The sequence below is a fragment of the Musca vetustissima genome, unplaced genomic scaffold, assembly GCF_032173495.1.
Source record: "Musca vetustissima isolate MV318-11 ecotype Yass unplaced genomic scaffold, APGP_CSIRO_Mvet_v1 utg10798, whole genome shotgun sequence".
Taxonomy (NCBI): domain Eukaryota; kingdom Metazoa; phylum Arthropoda; class Insecta; order Diptera; family Muscidae; genus Musca; species Musca vetustissima.
Genome location: NW_026872440.1, coordinates 7,377 through 23,180, shown reverse-complemented (window position 1 = coordinate 23,180; position 15,804 = coordinate 7,377). Strand labels below are relative to the sequence as shown.

Here is a 15,804-nt window from a genome sequence, read left to right as displayed (position 1 = left end):
CACGAAACATAGCACACATCATTCTAAACTTAAGTCAGTACGCTGTACAATATTTCGTGTAAACCGAATGATGTATAGGGACTTTGATAAACCATTTGCATTAAATCGGGAGAAAATATATATGGGAGCTATATCTAAATCTGAACCGATTTTCACGACACTTAACGCACATCAATCTAGACTTAATTCAGTACGTTATGCCACATTTCGAGCAAATCGAAAGATATATACGGACTGAGGTGTACCTTTTACATTAAATCGGGAGAAAATATATATGGGAGCAATATCTGAATCGGCACCGATTTTCACGAAACATCATTCTAGACTTAATTCAGTACGCTATAGAAAATTTCGTGCAAATATAATGAAATATAGGGACTTGATGGGACACTTATATTAAATCGAACGAAAATATATATGGGAGCTACATAAAAATCTGAACCGATTTAATTCAATACGCTATACCAAATTTCGTACAAATCGAAAGATATATAGGGACTATGGTGTACCGTTTACATTAAATTCAAATTTTATTCAATTCCGATCATAAATGCAACCTGTACTTTTTTAACAATTTAACGTGGACTGACGGACGGACAGACATGCATAGATCGACTCCGAAATTGATTCTATGCAAATTCTCAAAAGGAACCCTGTGTCTATCTTGTTTCCTTTTGCCTGTTACCAAAATATGCACAAAGTGCCACAGTGTGGTGAAGGGTATATTTAGAGCTAATTTGATCAAAAGGCAAGTCTACACAACTATGTTGTCAGGGTATTATAGCTTTGTGCAGCCCCAAGTGTTTGTAACGCCGCGAAATATTGGTCCCAGGCCCACCTTTAAAGAAACCGATCGTCATATCTAGACTAACCAAGTCGATCTAGACATGTCCGTCCGTCCGTCCGTCTATCCGTTATAATTTGTAAACACGATTACGTATTACGTATTCGTGTATTATCTAGTAACCCATAACCACACTAGAGGGTGAAAATATAGCGTTGATCGCTTTGAAAATTTCCATGTGGATCCAGGTATGGTCAAGGACAACCCATATAATTTTCGGTAATGATCAGATAATAGTATTTAGACAAAGTGGACCGAAAACTTAATTTTTTCTGTTTTTCAAGTCGATCTATAGGCCACAATTGAAAGCCAAACATCAGAACACAACCCACAGTTAAGAGGATCTTGACAAGTCATTAAAAAGGGGTACTGAATATTAGTAATATCTGTTGACCTATAGTCGGTCAAGAGGGTACAAATGTCATGAAATATTGTCCATGCTCAGAATATAGAACCGCATAAAGTTAGATTTTCGTGAAAGTTGTATAGGGTATCATATGGTCGGCCTCGTCCGACTATACTGCTCCGCTCACTGGTTGATAGATAGATTAGAACTCAAAAAAGAACAAATAAGAACCAATTCGAATGGAAAACATGACCAGAATTCCGAAAAATGCCGAATGATAGGAGTATATTGATAGCTACGCCGAAACATTGGCCAATATGGATAGTTTTTGTAGGATGATTATGGAGGAGAATCTAAAATATAAAATTAGACCTAATTTGGTTTGAAACGTGCCCATAATTCTCAATATTGCCAAATATGGTATCCAAAACATGGATATACTCCACTTTTTATTTCAAGCATCCTAGGAGTAGTGGCAATTTATGTGCAAATTTTCAAGACTCTATCGTAATTATTACGCGTTTTATCGTTATTTCAACAGAAACACGCAGGGACAGACATGCATTCACAGTTTTTTAATGCGATGTATGTCTCTTTAATTGCCTGGTACTATGTTGCTTATGATTTGAGAATATTACTAGTTTGGACATGGCTAATTCGACGTAAAATGTTATTTATTCTTTACTTAACATCCGACGAATATTTCTAGAGGTTGCAAACGGAAGGAAAAATTTAATACATCCGTCATCTCACACCAAGTCTCTCACGTTTTTGAAGTCATTTGTTAAAATATTTAACATTTTTCGTAATGGAACCCATTACAGGTTTTATTTTTTGTGATTGGACTATTGCAATATTAGAAGTGATAAAAATGAACATTTAAATGAAAGATCTTACATTTTCGAAAAATATACAATTTTCTACTTACCAAAACTGGATGCAGATCCACCCCATACATATCATGCCATTTGACTTTATCTAAATAATTCAGTTCAGCAGCGGCCGGTGACATACCCTTCAGCTGCTGATGTAGTTCCGCAACCCGATTTTCCAATTCACTACTTTGATTGGGTAGTAAACGAAATTCGGATACATAACCTTTGGAATGGCGTCTTTGGTCATAATCACCCAGTTCAGCTGAAATTAAATGGCATTAAATTAAATGAAATAAAATGTTCCGTAATTTGTAAATAATTTTCAAAATTGCTTGCTTAAGACTTACACTGCACAACAAATGCACCCAATTCGGCAGCCAATTCAAAGGCAACTGGTAGCCTTCCTTGTAGGACATCCTGTTTGACTTGTAGAAACAATTGATATCTGCAAAATTGAGACATATTTTTGGGGTGTGTAAACAACAACAATTACATGGGTATTAAATAGAAGAGACTATTCTATGTGCACTATGTGGGTGTGTGTGTGTGTAAAATTTCTAATTTCATTTGTAAGTGTAAATAAACAAATGAAGATGGCAACACATGTGTACATTTCGCACACAAATAATATTGAATACATATGAACCCTTCTAAACAAATACATGTGTAACAAATATGTGTGTATATTTCAAAGTTTATACAAAATTTCCATAATCCTTTAAACGAAATCCAAACAAAACTCATTGTGTAGTTTGGGTGTACAGAATAATACTCGGTATGGAAGTGGACAGCTTTGGAAATGTATATTCAAATGTCCCTTAGAGATTTACACAGGCCTTTTGACGTAAGTGTATTTGGTATTTACCATACCGCACACTCACACACATACTCCTTGTTGTTTTTCGTATTTGTACATCTCTATGACAAAAGTTAATATTTACCTAAATTATTACAGACGATTTCAACAGCATATGGTTCAACTGTCACCAATAGAATGGTGAAGGTCTTGCACACAAGTTCAAAAGTTGTCTAGGGCGATAGTGACCATAACTAATTATTTTGGTACAACATTTGTTATCCAAATGTACGTTACTATACATAAACAGGTGATATGTTATAGTACGGTCATAGGGAACTAGTAGTTCGTCATAGAAGATGTTCCCTATATAAAAGGTAAGTTATTAGTAAAATTAAATTTTTTCTAAATTGTGACAATTTGGTGTGGACGTACCAAAGGACACATTCGCTTTACACGATATATATGTTTTTATTAAAATATGACCATCTGCCGTGGCCTACAGACCCTTCGTCGGATTTAATGTTGAATTTTTAAATTGATGGATCAAATCAGATATCCACCAGAGATTGAGAACCGAAAGGTTCCGTCTTCCGATTTAATAAAAAGTCTACTTTGTGCAAAAAATTTGGTCAATTCCGAGTTTCATTTAGCATCGTTTGAGATTTCTGAAGGTACCTGAAGGAGTTGCCCGAGAAAAACCTATAATTATAAGTTTCGTACAAATATTAGGTTGTGCAAAGTTGTGACTCAATTCAAATTTATTTTTCAGCAAGATACGAAGTGCCAGAAGAAGTGGCCGATAATTTTTAAACTTGCTTTAAATTTGGGGAAAAAAATATTCACCAAAATGTGGACGAAACCGGGCGAAATTCTAAATCAACTCCAAAACGGTTATATAGGATTTGGTTCAAAGATGCTGGAGACAAAACCCGATATTTAGATAAAGAACATTTTAATTATTATTTGCATGTCGGATTCCCAATTGACAAAATATCTTCACACAGGAACTGATTAATGCATTTCCATTTTCCCAAATATCGCCATACGAATGTCCGGGCCGGTTTAAGTCCCTTGAACGTCCTTCCCATATTCCAACAGAAGGTAATAGCAAATATTGCAAAAAACTTCCCATGCTCAATACGTTAATGGGTTTGTGTTATCAGGGCCCAAATACGAGTCTCATTCCATTTTAGGTGTTTTAAAGATTTGGCATTCGATTTCTCAGAGGGAAAATACAACCTCGTGGGTCTAAGAGATCTTCACCACGCTGTGGTATAGGGTATTATGTCATTGTGCGTATGTTTGTAAAAGGCAAAAGGAAATGAGATAAACACATGGTTCCTTTTGAGAATATGCATAGAATCACTTTCTTTATGCATGTCATGTTAAATTTTAAACAAAGTACAGGTCACATTTATGATTCGAATTGGCAGAAATTTATCACAGCCCATCTATTTGGCCCAAGGACCAATCCTATTGAAATTGGAAAAAATCGGTTTAGATTTAGATATACCTCTCATATATATTTTCGTCCGATTTAGGGTAAATGATGCGCAAAAGTCTCTGCATATCTTTCGATTTCCACGAAATTTGGCATAGCGTACTGACTTGAGTCTTGAATGATGTGTGTAAAATTTCTTGAAAATCGGTTCATATTTCGTTATAGATCCCATATATATTGTCGTCCGATTTAATGTAAATGCTGTGCCGACATTTTGAATAGCGTACTCAATTAAGTCAGGAATGATGTGTATTACGTTTCGTGAAAATCGGTTCAGATTTAGATATAGCTCCCATATATATTTTCGTCCGATTTAATGTAAATGGTGCACCAAATTTCCTATATATCTTTTGATTTGCACGAATTTTGGTATATCATACTGAATTTAGTCTGGAATGATGTGTGCAAAGTTTCCTGAAAATCGGTTCAGATTTAGATATCGCTCCTATATATATTTTCGTTCGATGTAAATGGTGTGTCAAAGTCCATATATATCCTATATATCTTTCGATTTACACGAAATTTGGCACAGCATACTGAATTAACTCTGGAATGATGTGTGCTTAGTTTCGTGAAAATCGGTTCAGATTTAGATATAGCACCCATATATACTATAATCCGATTTAAGACAAATGGTGCCCCAAAGTCCGTATTTATCTTTCGATTTACACGAAATTTTTCACAGCGTCCTGAATTGAGAGTAGAATGATGTGTGTTAAGTTTCGTGAAAATCGGTTCAGTAGAATGTGTTCACCAAAATTCCTATATATATATTTCAATTTTCACCATAATTTGCATAACGTACTGAATTAAGTCTGAAATGATGTGTGCTAAGTTTCGTGAAGATCCGTTCAGATTTAGATATAGCTTCCATTTATATTTTCGTGCGATTTAACATAAATGGTGCATCATAATCTTAATTTTTGGCCGATAAACACGACATTTTGCACAACATATCAAATTGAGACTTGAATGACGTTATTGGGTTTTGTTGAAATTGGTGCAGATTTAGATATAGCTTCCATAGATATGTATTTCGAACGGGTGTCTGATTGAAATTCAATTTTTAACAGTGCGACGTATCGAATAGCGTGAATCAATTTTGCTATAAATCGTTTTTTCAAAAATTTGGCATGATACTCATACGACTCTAAATCTGACCGGATGAATTTACATTTGTCATAAGTTGCAGAAAGACAGGAGTATGTTCATTCGAAGGAACATTGACATACAATTGTAGGGATACATATGTACAATATACCCATAGTGGTGAAGGGTTCATATATTCGGCCCAGTCCGACTTTACTACTTTCCTTACTGGTTTAATTTATTTAATTTAATATTTTTTCAAGCTCTGTTATTAATCGCGGATTTTATAATAATATTTCTTCATGAACTTTTAACTGGAGTACATTTTATACAAATATTTTTTGAAGGTTTTCAAATGGAATTATAAGCGTCTTCAAATTGGAATTATAATCTATAGACGAATACTTTATACAATTATTTTTCCAGGCATATTCAAGGTCTATCAGTAGACGTGGATTTTATAAATTTATAAAATATAGTTTCCGAGTTCTACATATGGGCGTGGATTTTATAAAACATTTTTTTCGAGGTCTGTGTGGTGTGGATGGAATTCATAGAACTTATCAAGCTCTCCCCCAATATATTTAATTTAACCACCTTCCCTAATAACATAACATTCATTAATATTATTTTCCAATTGCTAAAATAAAAATCCTCATTGATTGTTAATTTGAAACAGAATTCTATTGCAGCATAATGAGTTATATTGTGGTCATTCCCCTTTTAATTTGCCTATCCACATACTATCTACATTGCATAGCAATTGCTTTCGAAAAAATCCACAAATTCCCAATTTTCCGGACTCATCATACAAAACACAAAATGGGTTAGTTTCGTGTTCGCCTCGTCGACCAATATTTATCAATTGATATTTATGCGGCGACAGATGTTTAATGAAATGTTTGCAATTGCAATTGAAAATGATGATGCACTCGTTTTAGAGGAGCAAACATTCAATCGGACTGGCGGATTGACGGACATTCAAAGAGGCTACAATGGACCATATCAAAAATCAAAATAAACCAAAATGAAATGAATTTTGTGTGTGTGAGAGTGGTAAATTGCATTTGACACGTTTGGGCAAAAAAATAGAGAAACGAGAAATTGCATTGATAAAAGCCAGTCATATGAACCACACGATATGCGGTGAATCCTTTTAGGTATACCAACTGTTTCAAATTTTTGTCACCATGAATAAAGTGTTTGTGATTTCGTCTTTTAGTAAGCAAATTTATTATCAGTGAGATTATTAATGGCTGGTATAGGTTATCCTGACAAACTTTGGTAAAGATTATACATTAAAAACAGTTTATAGTTTCCGTGAAAAATTGAAATTATATCCACAGATCAAAAATAAATGTTTGGCCAAGGGTACAAATATATTGGACATATCAAGCAAAATATGTATTTATGATTTATTATGTTTATTAAATCAAATATTTATTTCAAAATTTAACTGACATATACCTAGTATATTCATAAATCTGTTACATAATCTTTTTACGCACAAAATTACGATATTTTGTTTACCCTAAGTGCAGCCGGTTTTCTATCACCAACTGATTTATCGTCCTGTGTAATGATTGTAATCTGTATCATCAGATCTATGTCCTACTTGTTTTCTTTTCAAATTTCGTTTTTATGTCATTTTTACTTGTTCAAAGTCTGCGGTCATTGGCAACTCAAAAAACGTTGAAATGGGAACAGAGACAAAACAAATATGATATTGAAAATTGAATTGCCAGAAAAAAGAGAATATTACGCTTTGATTAAATGACGATGGCAGATATACACAACTACAGATACACCGTTCCTTCTAAGCTAAACTGCAGGTTACAGAAATCAGAAACATGTCAAAAAAAAAAAAAAAAAAAAAAAATGTGAAAGGAGCAAAGTCGGAATGGTCTATTATATGAAACCCTACACCAATTAGTATACTGAGAATATATGAGAGCTATATCTAACTCTAAACCGATTTCAAGGAAACTTTGGGGCACAATTTGGAGCACATGCATGTAAATGGTGCATCGTTTACATAAAATCGGACGAAACTATATATGGGAGCTATATCTAAACTGGACCGATTTTCACGAAACTTGGCAAACATCACTCTAGGCTCAATTCAGTACGTCATGCCAAATTTCGTGTCAATCGAAAGATATACAGGGACTTTGGTGCACCATTTACATAAAATCGGACGAAACTATATATGGGTACTATATCGAAATCTGAACCGATTTTCCCGAAACTCACCACTCATCATTCTAGACTCAATTCAGTACGCTGTGTCAAATTTCGTGCAAATAGAAAGATATATAGCCACTTTGGTGCACCATTTACCTTAAATCGGACGAATATATATGGGAGCTATATCTAAATCTGAACCGATTTTTCCCAATTTCAATAGGGTTCGTCCTTGGGCCAAATAAATGAGCTGTGCCAAATTTCATCCAATTCGAATCAAAACTGCGACCTGTACTTTGTTTACAATTTAACATGGACAGACGGACGGAACCATGGGTCTATCTCGATTATTTTTGCCTGTTACAAACATATGCACAAAGACATAATACCCTGTACCACAGTGTGGTGTATAAATACAGTTGGAAAACAAAAATGTTGAAAAGTCGGATGATCGCCTTCAGAAAATCTGTACCGTCATGTAGCAGCAGTTTTAAGAAAATTTGGTGGAGACCGATATTAAGTATTCAGAATTCTCAAAAAAATTCCATGCAAGTCTTGAAAAATGGCTAGCAAACATCTGGTCAGAAATTTCAAAGAATTACCCAGCTGGTAAATTTCAGCCCTAAAGAAGTTAAAAATTCCAAAAACTCGCTTGGAAATTATGTTATGGTCATGGTCTTCAAGGAATGCTGCCTTCTTCAAAAATTGAAGCTACGGAGACCTTCGAAAAATATCCCCGATTAAGTCGATGAGAAATCGTCTGCAGATAGGCCTCAGTTCATTAAGTTCATTGTAATTTTTCAAAGAAGTAGTAGTAGTGTAAAAATCCTCTTGCAATGAACTCCAGAACCCAAAGTATGCCTCGACAAACGTCCTGCTGCTTAAAACCTTTCTATATATGTTAAGGTTCTGCATTAGTTAGCAATCTAGCAGGGATAACGAAGTAGGTCTGAGATATCTGGTTAAATTTCTCAAATTTCTGAATCGATGTTCGCCTGCCTATTGAAATCATGATAGAGCTCGTAATATTAGATATAGTTGTTCGAAAATTACCATCCAACCCAATTCCGCAAGGAATTTTTCGATTTTCATATACGATCGATTTCGATTTTCATATACAATCTCCCAATATTTGTCCGATATACGATTTTCATATACGAGAGCAATTCGGAAAGTGCTTAGCCTAGCACTAAAAGCGCGGTATAACCAGAAAAAATTTAGGTATTTTGGAAACCTCCTTCTATGTTATGAACACACGTATTTTTTTAACTCCTGTTTCTATATGAAAGAGTTACAAGATCGGAACAAAATTTAACATATGGTCATAACAGAGATGGAAGTTTCCAAACACTTAACTTTTTATACCCTACACAACTATGTTGTCAGGGTATTATAGCTTTGTGCAGACCCAAAAGTTTGTAACGCCGCGAAATATTGTCATATCTCGACTAGCTGAGTCGATCTAGATATGTGTGTCCGTCCATCTGTCCGTCTGTCCATTATAATTTGTAAACACGATACAGGCCACAGTTATGGACTAATCTTCACGAAATTTTGCATGTAGGATGGGTTCTGGCCAATGAAGACCCCTATTGTTTTTGGGAAAGATCGGTTAATATTTAGGGAATGAACCGGACCAAATACTAAATGTTTGTCGGTTTTTCTGGTCGCTCCAGAGGCAGCAATAATGGCCCGAACATCGTAAAATTTTTCATGGAGAAGGGGATCGGGCCAAAGAATAAGCATGCATGTTTTGATAAAGATCGCTCCAGAGGCAGCAATAATGGCCCGAACATCGTAAAATTTTTCATGGAGAAGGGGATCGGGCCAAAGAATAAGCATGGGTCAAATGGACCCTGACTTTTGTGTGAAAAATGACAAAATTTCTATTCTATAGCGTATATTTTTATCCCTGAAGGACATAGACCCGACAAGTTTATATTATATCCAAGAGGAGAGGTTGACCTTTAAATTAATACAAATTATATTGTTGTATGTGCTCGGATGTGGGAGTTACACCTAAATATTTAAAGGTATCTCCGTATTCGTATATTATTTAGTAACCCATTATCACTCTAGAGAGCGGAACTATAGCGCTGATCGCTTTGAAATGTTCTAGGTATGGTCAAGAACAACGCCTATAAATTTCGGTGATGATCAGATAATAATTTTGGAATGAAGTGGACCAAAAACTTAATTTTTTGTGTTATTTTCGAGTCGATCTATAGACCACAAATGAAAGCCGAATATCACAACACAACCCACGGTGAAGGACAATAGCTGTACTGAATACTCATAATATTCGGAAAATATGTCAGTGTGAGGAAGAGGTGCTGTTTACCTCTAATCGGGCAAGAGGGTGCAAATATCCCAGGCTCGGAATAAATATCCGCAGAAAATTGGAGTTCCGTGGTAGTAGTGTAGGGTATCGTATGGTCGGCCCCCGTCCGACTATACTGCTCCGCTCACTGGATTCTGTTTATACCGTGTTTTTTGTGTTAGGCTAAGATCTTTCTGAACTGCCCTCGTATATGAAAATCGTATATCGGACAAATATTGGGCGATTGGTGCATCATTTACATAAAATCTGACCAAAATATATATGGGAGCGATATCTAAACTTGAACCGATTTTAACAAAACTTCGCAGACATCCGTCTGGACCTCATTCAGTACTCTGTGCAAAATTTTGTCCTAATCGGTCAAATATTGGGAGTTTGGTGCATCATTCATATAAAATCGGAAGAAACTTAATATGGGAGCTATGTCTAAATCTGAACCGGGAGCTATATCTAAATCTGAACTGATTCCAACAAAACTTCGCATACATAAGTACAGACCTGATTCAGTGCTCTGTGCAAAATTTTGTCCCAATCGGACAAATATTGGAGTTTGGTGTTCCATTTACATAAAATCGGACGAAACTATATATGGGAGCTATATCTAAATCTGAACCGATTTCAACGAAACTTGGCATACCTCAATGTAGACCTAATTCAGTACTCTGCGCAAAGTTTTGTCGGAGCAATATTGGAAGTCTGGTGCGCCATTTACATAAAATCGGACGAAACTATATATGGGAGCTATATCTAAATCTGAACCGATTTTTCCCAATTTCATTAGGGTTCGTCCTTGGGCCAAATTATTGATATGTGCCAAATTTCATTCAAATTGGATCATAAATGCGACCAGTACTTTGTTCACAAAAATACATGGACGGACGGACATTCGTAAATCGACTTAGAAAATGATTCTATGCATATTCTCAAAAGGAACCATGTGTCTATCTCGTTTCCTTTTCCCTGTTACAATCATATGCACAAATACATAATACTCTGTACCACAGTGGGCACCAGTAGTGCTGAATGAAAGTTCTCAATATAGTTCCATATATCGATATTTATAAGATCTCATTTTTGGCATTATGGTTAATCAGAGAATGAAATATTCATAGAAAGATATTTTACAGGTTTTTGTATCAACCAATTTTAGCCTAATCACATGTTTCCAATGAGGCAGTATTAGGTTCCTTGTGTTCATATGGCCGAACATACATCTTAGGTACTAGCCAAATTTCCATTTTAAGTGAATGCACCCTGTTCTTAAATTTCAAGTTAGAATGCCCTTTTTGTAGATATAACCAATATAAAAACGCTACCCGATTATTATTTATTCACATTTAGTTCCTCATGGTTAAGAGTAAGAAAGCCCACCTCTGAACCTGAATTTCACACACACAAAATATCATTGCTGCTGCTGATAACGTCTCGCACAACAAATCCTCTAAGGATTAATTCATAAGTACTCGAATGCCTTTAATACTACTTTATAACTTCTCATATCTTATGCTGATTAATTACGTTATGCTTGTTTTTCTCTTTTCAATTTCCGTTAAATGCCGTTAAGAATTTATGTAAGTGTATGTGTGTTTGTGAGTGTGAATATGAAAGCACAAATTACTGCATGGTGTTGGTTAACTTACCTTGTAATTTCCTCCACTAATTTACAGGGATCGGCGGCGTAGAATTTAACACCAAAATATAAATCGTATGGATCTGCTTTGGGTTTTAATTGGCGGGAAATGCGTGAGGCTGGATCCAGCCAATGCTATAAATACCAATGAAACCCCAAACACAGCAACAGCGACGAGACGAGAAGACACGTGCCACCAACACCATCATCATCAGCGACACCATTCAGAGGCAGCCAGCCAGGCCATGTGGCAACAATTGATAAAATAATGGCAAACCAAGACGACGGCAGCGTTAAATGTAAAACAATAAAATTTCAAGATGTAATACATATAGAAGGAGAACAATAAAAAGGAAGAGACGAGAAAAGAAAGGAAAAACAGAAAAAATAAAATTGAATGTAAATTGAATAAAACTTGTGAATGTTTATTTTAAGATAACTTCGGGTCGCCGCTAAAACAGCAGGCGAATGGTCTACACACAAAACCTTGTCGTCGTCCTCACTCTCTGCTCTCCTCGTTTACACTCCATTGCATGGCTGTTTAAAATTCTGTAAAGTTATGGTGAAAATCCATAGCAATAAATTGTGAACATCCGCAATGAAAACTCCCAGCAAAGAAAATGCCATGTGAAAACCCAATGAATTCGAATCGAACGCCCTTCCCACGCTTCACTCGGCCAACATTCCTCGTCTTCCTCAAAGACAAACCAAACTTAATCCCTGGTTTATGTTCAACGTCGCCACTTTGGTTGAACGAGAGGACACAGACACACACAAACAGTGGCATCAGTCAGGCGTTACAAATATTGAGAATGGTTAGGGATTTTCGTGGGGTTAAATGATTCCTACCAATATAATATGACCTTCAACCCACCATGTTCTCTTTTCGGTTTTGCCCGTTTCTTATGGATAATTTTTTGTCCTTCGCCAGCAGTTCAGAGTTAGGGAACTATTAAGAACCAAAGTCATTTATAAAGGGACAATTTGAAAAGTTTTACTTCCTTCCTACGAAAATGAAAACAAGACAAGACAAAAGTGGAGCATGCTGGGGGCAGATACAAAGAAAAAAACTTTTGCTGTTTTTGTTTAAATTTCATAAAATATGTTTTCTCTTCCTTTGACAGATAGCTATCGTAAATTGTAGCCAAGGGAGGGGAATTTCTTTAAATATTTTTCTAAAGAGAATTTTTTAAAAATATTTTTTCAAGGCCTAATGAAACCGTGGATTTTTAAACAATATTTTTATACCCTCCACCATAGTATGGAGGGTATATTAATTAATTAACCATAATCGGTTTGTAGGAATGTTGGTATAGGTACACATTTTGGTATGTTTCCCATATTTATACCCTTCACCACACTGTGGTACAGGGTATTATGTCTTTGTGCATATGTTTGTAACAGGCAAAAGGAAACGAGATAGACACATGGTTCCTTTTGAGAATATGCATAGAATCACTTTCTAAGTCGATTTATGCATGTCCGTCCGTCCGTCCGTCTGTCTGTCCATGTTAAATTGTAAACAAAGTACAGGTCGCATTTATGACCCGAATTGGATGAAATTTGGCATAGGTCACTTATTTGGCCCAAGGACGAACGCTATTGAAATTGGGAAAAATCGGTTCATATTTAGATATCCCATATATATTTTCGTCCGATTTAAGGTAAATGGTGCACCAAAGTCCCTATATATCTTTCGATTTGCACGAAATTTGGTATAGCCCACTGAATTAGGTCTAGAATGATGTGTGCTAAGTTTCGTGGAAATCGGTTCAGATTTGGATATAGCTCCCATATATAGCTTCGCCCGATTTTAGGTAAATGGTGTTCCAAAGTCCCTATATATCTTTCGATTTGCACGAAATTTGATATAACCTACTGAATTAAGTCCAGAATGATGTGTGCTAAGTTTCGCGGAGATCGGTTTAGATTTAGATATAGCTCCCATATATAGTTTAGACCGATTTTAGGTAAATGATGGACCAAAGTCCCATGCAAATTTCGATTTGCACGAAATTTGGTTTAGCGTACAGAATTAAGTTTAGAACGATCTGTGCTAAGTTTCGTGAAAATCGGTTCAGATTTAGGTATAGCTCCCATATATATTTTCTTCCGATTTTGTGTAAATGGAGCACCAATGTCCCTATATATCTTTCGATTTGCATAAAATTTAGCATAGCCCACTGAATTATGTTTAGAATGAAATGTGCTAGGTTTCGTGAAGATCGGTTCAGATTTAGATATAGCTCCCATATATATTTTCGTCCAATTTTATGTAAATTGTGCACCAAAGTCCCTGAAAAGCATTCGATTTACACGAATTTTGGCATAGCGTACTGAATTAAGTCTATGATCATGTGTGGTAAGTTTCGTGAAAATCGGTTCAGATTTTCATATAGCTCCCATATATATCTTTTGATTTGCATGAATTTTGGTATATCGTACTGATTAAGCTCGAGAATGACGTGTGTTAAGTTTCGTAAAAATCGGTTCAGATTTACATACACCTCCTATATATATTTACATACACCTCCTATATATATTCGTCTGTTAGGATACATAGGTAGAATGTACCCAAAGTGGTGAAGGGTATCATATAGTCGGCCCAGTCCGACTTTACTACTTTCCTTACTGGTTTATAAGTATTTTTCTGAAGGAGTACCAAAGGCGTGATATTTTCCAATGGGACTATTAAAGGCGTGGATTTTTTAAAAATATATTTTTTTCAGGGCCTAAGAAACCGTGAATTTTTTCAATTACTAACCAAGTGGAATCACGCAGTAGAGGTCTAACTGTGTTAAAGAGTTTTTTTGTTTTCCATTTCATTGCTCAAAACTAATTCAAGATGTAATGGAAAGGAAAGAAGAAGAAGTAGTAGAAAGTATTTTTCTTTTTTTTTTTTTTTTTTTGTTGTCTGTTAAATACTGTTTAATATGTTTTCTAAATAAACATTATTTTTGTTTTTATCAGGGATGCTGTTCTTGCCTCCATTGGGTCTAGCAACGACAGCAACAACAACACGTACGAGCGACCCGGTCAGTAAAATGAGACAAAACAAAGTTGTCGAAGTTTACTTTTAATTTCCATTAATTACGCCTGATCACATTCCCTTTCCCACAGCCAAATATCTGCATGGTCGAGAATTGCTGCCGCCCATATTCGAGCTAGCATAGGGCTGAAAGGGAATACATTTAAAATCGAAAAAAAGGTCCTTTGACACTGATGACACTACGATGGCATAATTACGAATATCCTTTTTGTAGGCATTCCATGCCGCAGTGATAACCCTTGCTAAACTCGGTCACATGTTTTGTTCGTTGGCATCGTCGTTTCGTGGTGGAAGCGGGCAAGAGAGTGAGCGATTGGTTTTGTTTGCTTATGGATGATTATTTTTTGTTTGTTTATATTGGTTAATGATGTATGTATGTACATGTATTTGCAGTATATTTACCGTTTGATTTTCTTCATCGATGTAACGAATACCAAAGAACGATGTTTCAATTAAATTCAGTCGAGCAAAGACAACATCCAACAGAGCCTGACCCGGCAAATCATCCTGCAAGAGAAAACGAGAGATAAATGACACATTAAAATAAAAAGACATCAATTGGCGAAAAACGGAATTGTTAATAAAGAAATTAATTTTTAATGGCATACCTATTTCGAAAGAGAAATTAAAAAGTTTAGCGCAAAAAAGGAGATTAAAATGATTTTATGTTTCAATGGTTATTGGGTCGTTATTGGAAAAAATCGTTAACGATTTCTTTGATTAAGTTTTTGGAATTTTTATGGTAATTGTAATTAATTAAAATAAAAAAAAAACAAATGGATATGACAATTATGTCAAGGCAAAATAATATAATTTCTTCTACACAAACGTCAATAGCAAGGTTTATTCATAAGGTTAACAGAGATGCGAATTCGAAGTCTTCATTGACCGTCGATTTGCACGAAATTTTGCATGGAGTAGTAAATTAAGTCTCTAATTATGTGTGCTCAATTTCGTGCAAATCGGTTCAGATTTAGATATAACTCCCATATATATTTTTTCGTCCGCTTTAATGTAAATGGTGCACCAAAGCCCCTATATTTCCTTCGATTTGCACGATATTTTGCAGGGCTCATTAAATTGAGTCTAGAATGATGTTTGCTAAGTTTCGTGAAAATCGGTTTAGATTTTGATATAGCTCCCATA

At 35.4% G+C, this 15,804-nt stretch overlaps 1 protein-coding gene across 1 annotated transcript in view; it reads right to left on the bottom strand.

Annotated features, from left to right (window-relative positions):
- LOC133338265 (uncharacterized protein DDB_G0283357) overlaps positions 1-15,165 on the bottom strand; it is a gene marked incomplete at its 5' end in the record, with an annotated part of 84,700 nt that extends 69,535 nt beyond the window's left edge. Inside the window, 4 exon segments of the mRNA XM_061546477.1 lie at positions 2,119-2,327; positions 2,413-2,510; positions 11,620-11,744; positions 15,061-15,165. Coding sequence (XP_061402461.1) covers positions 2,119-2,327; positions 2,413-2,510; positions 11,620-11,744; positions 15,061-15,165 — 537 coding nt within the window.
- Positions 15,166-15,804: the final 639 nt, after the last annotated feature.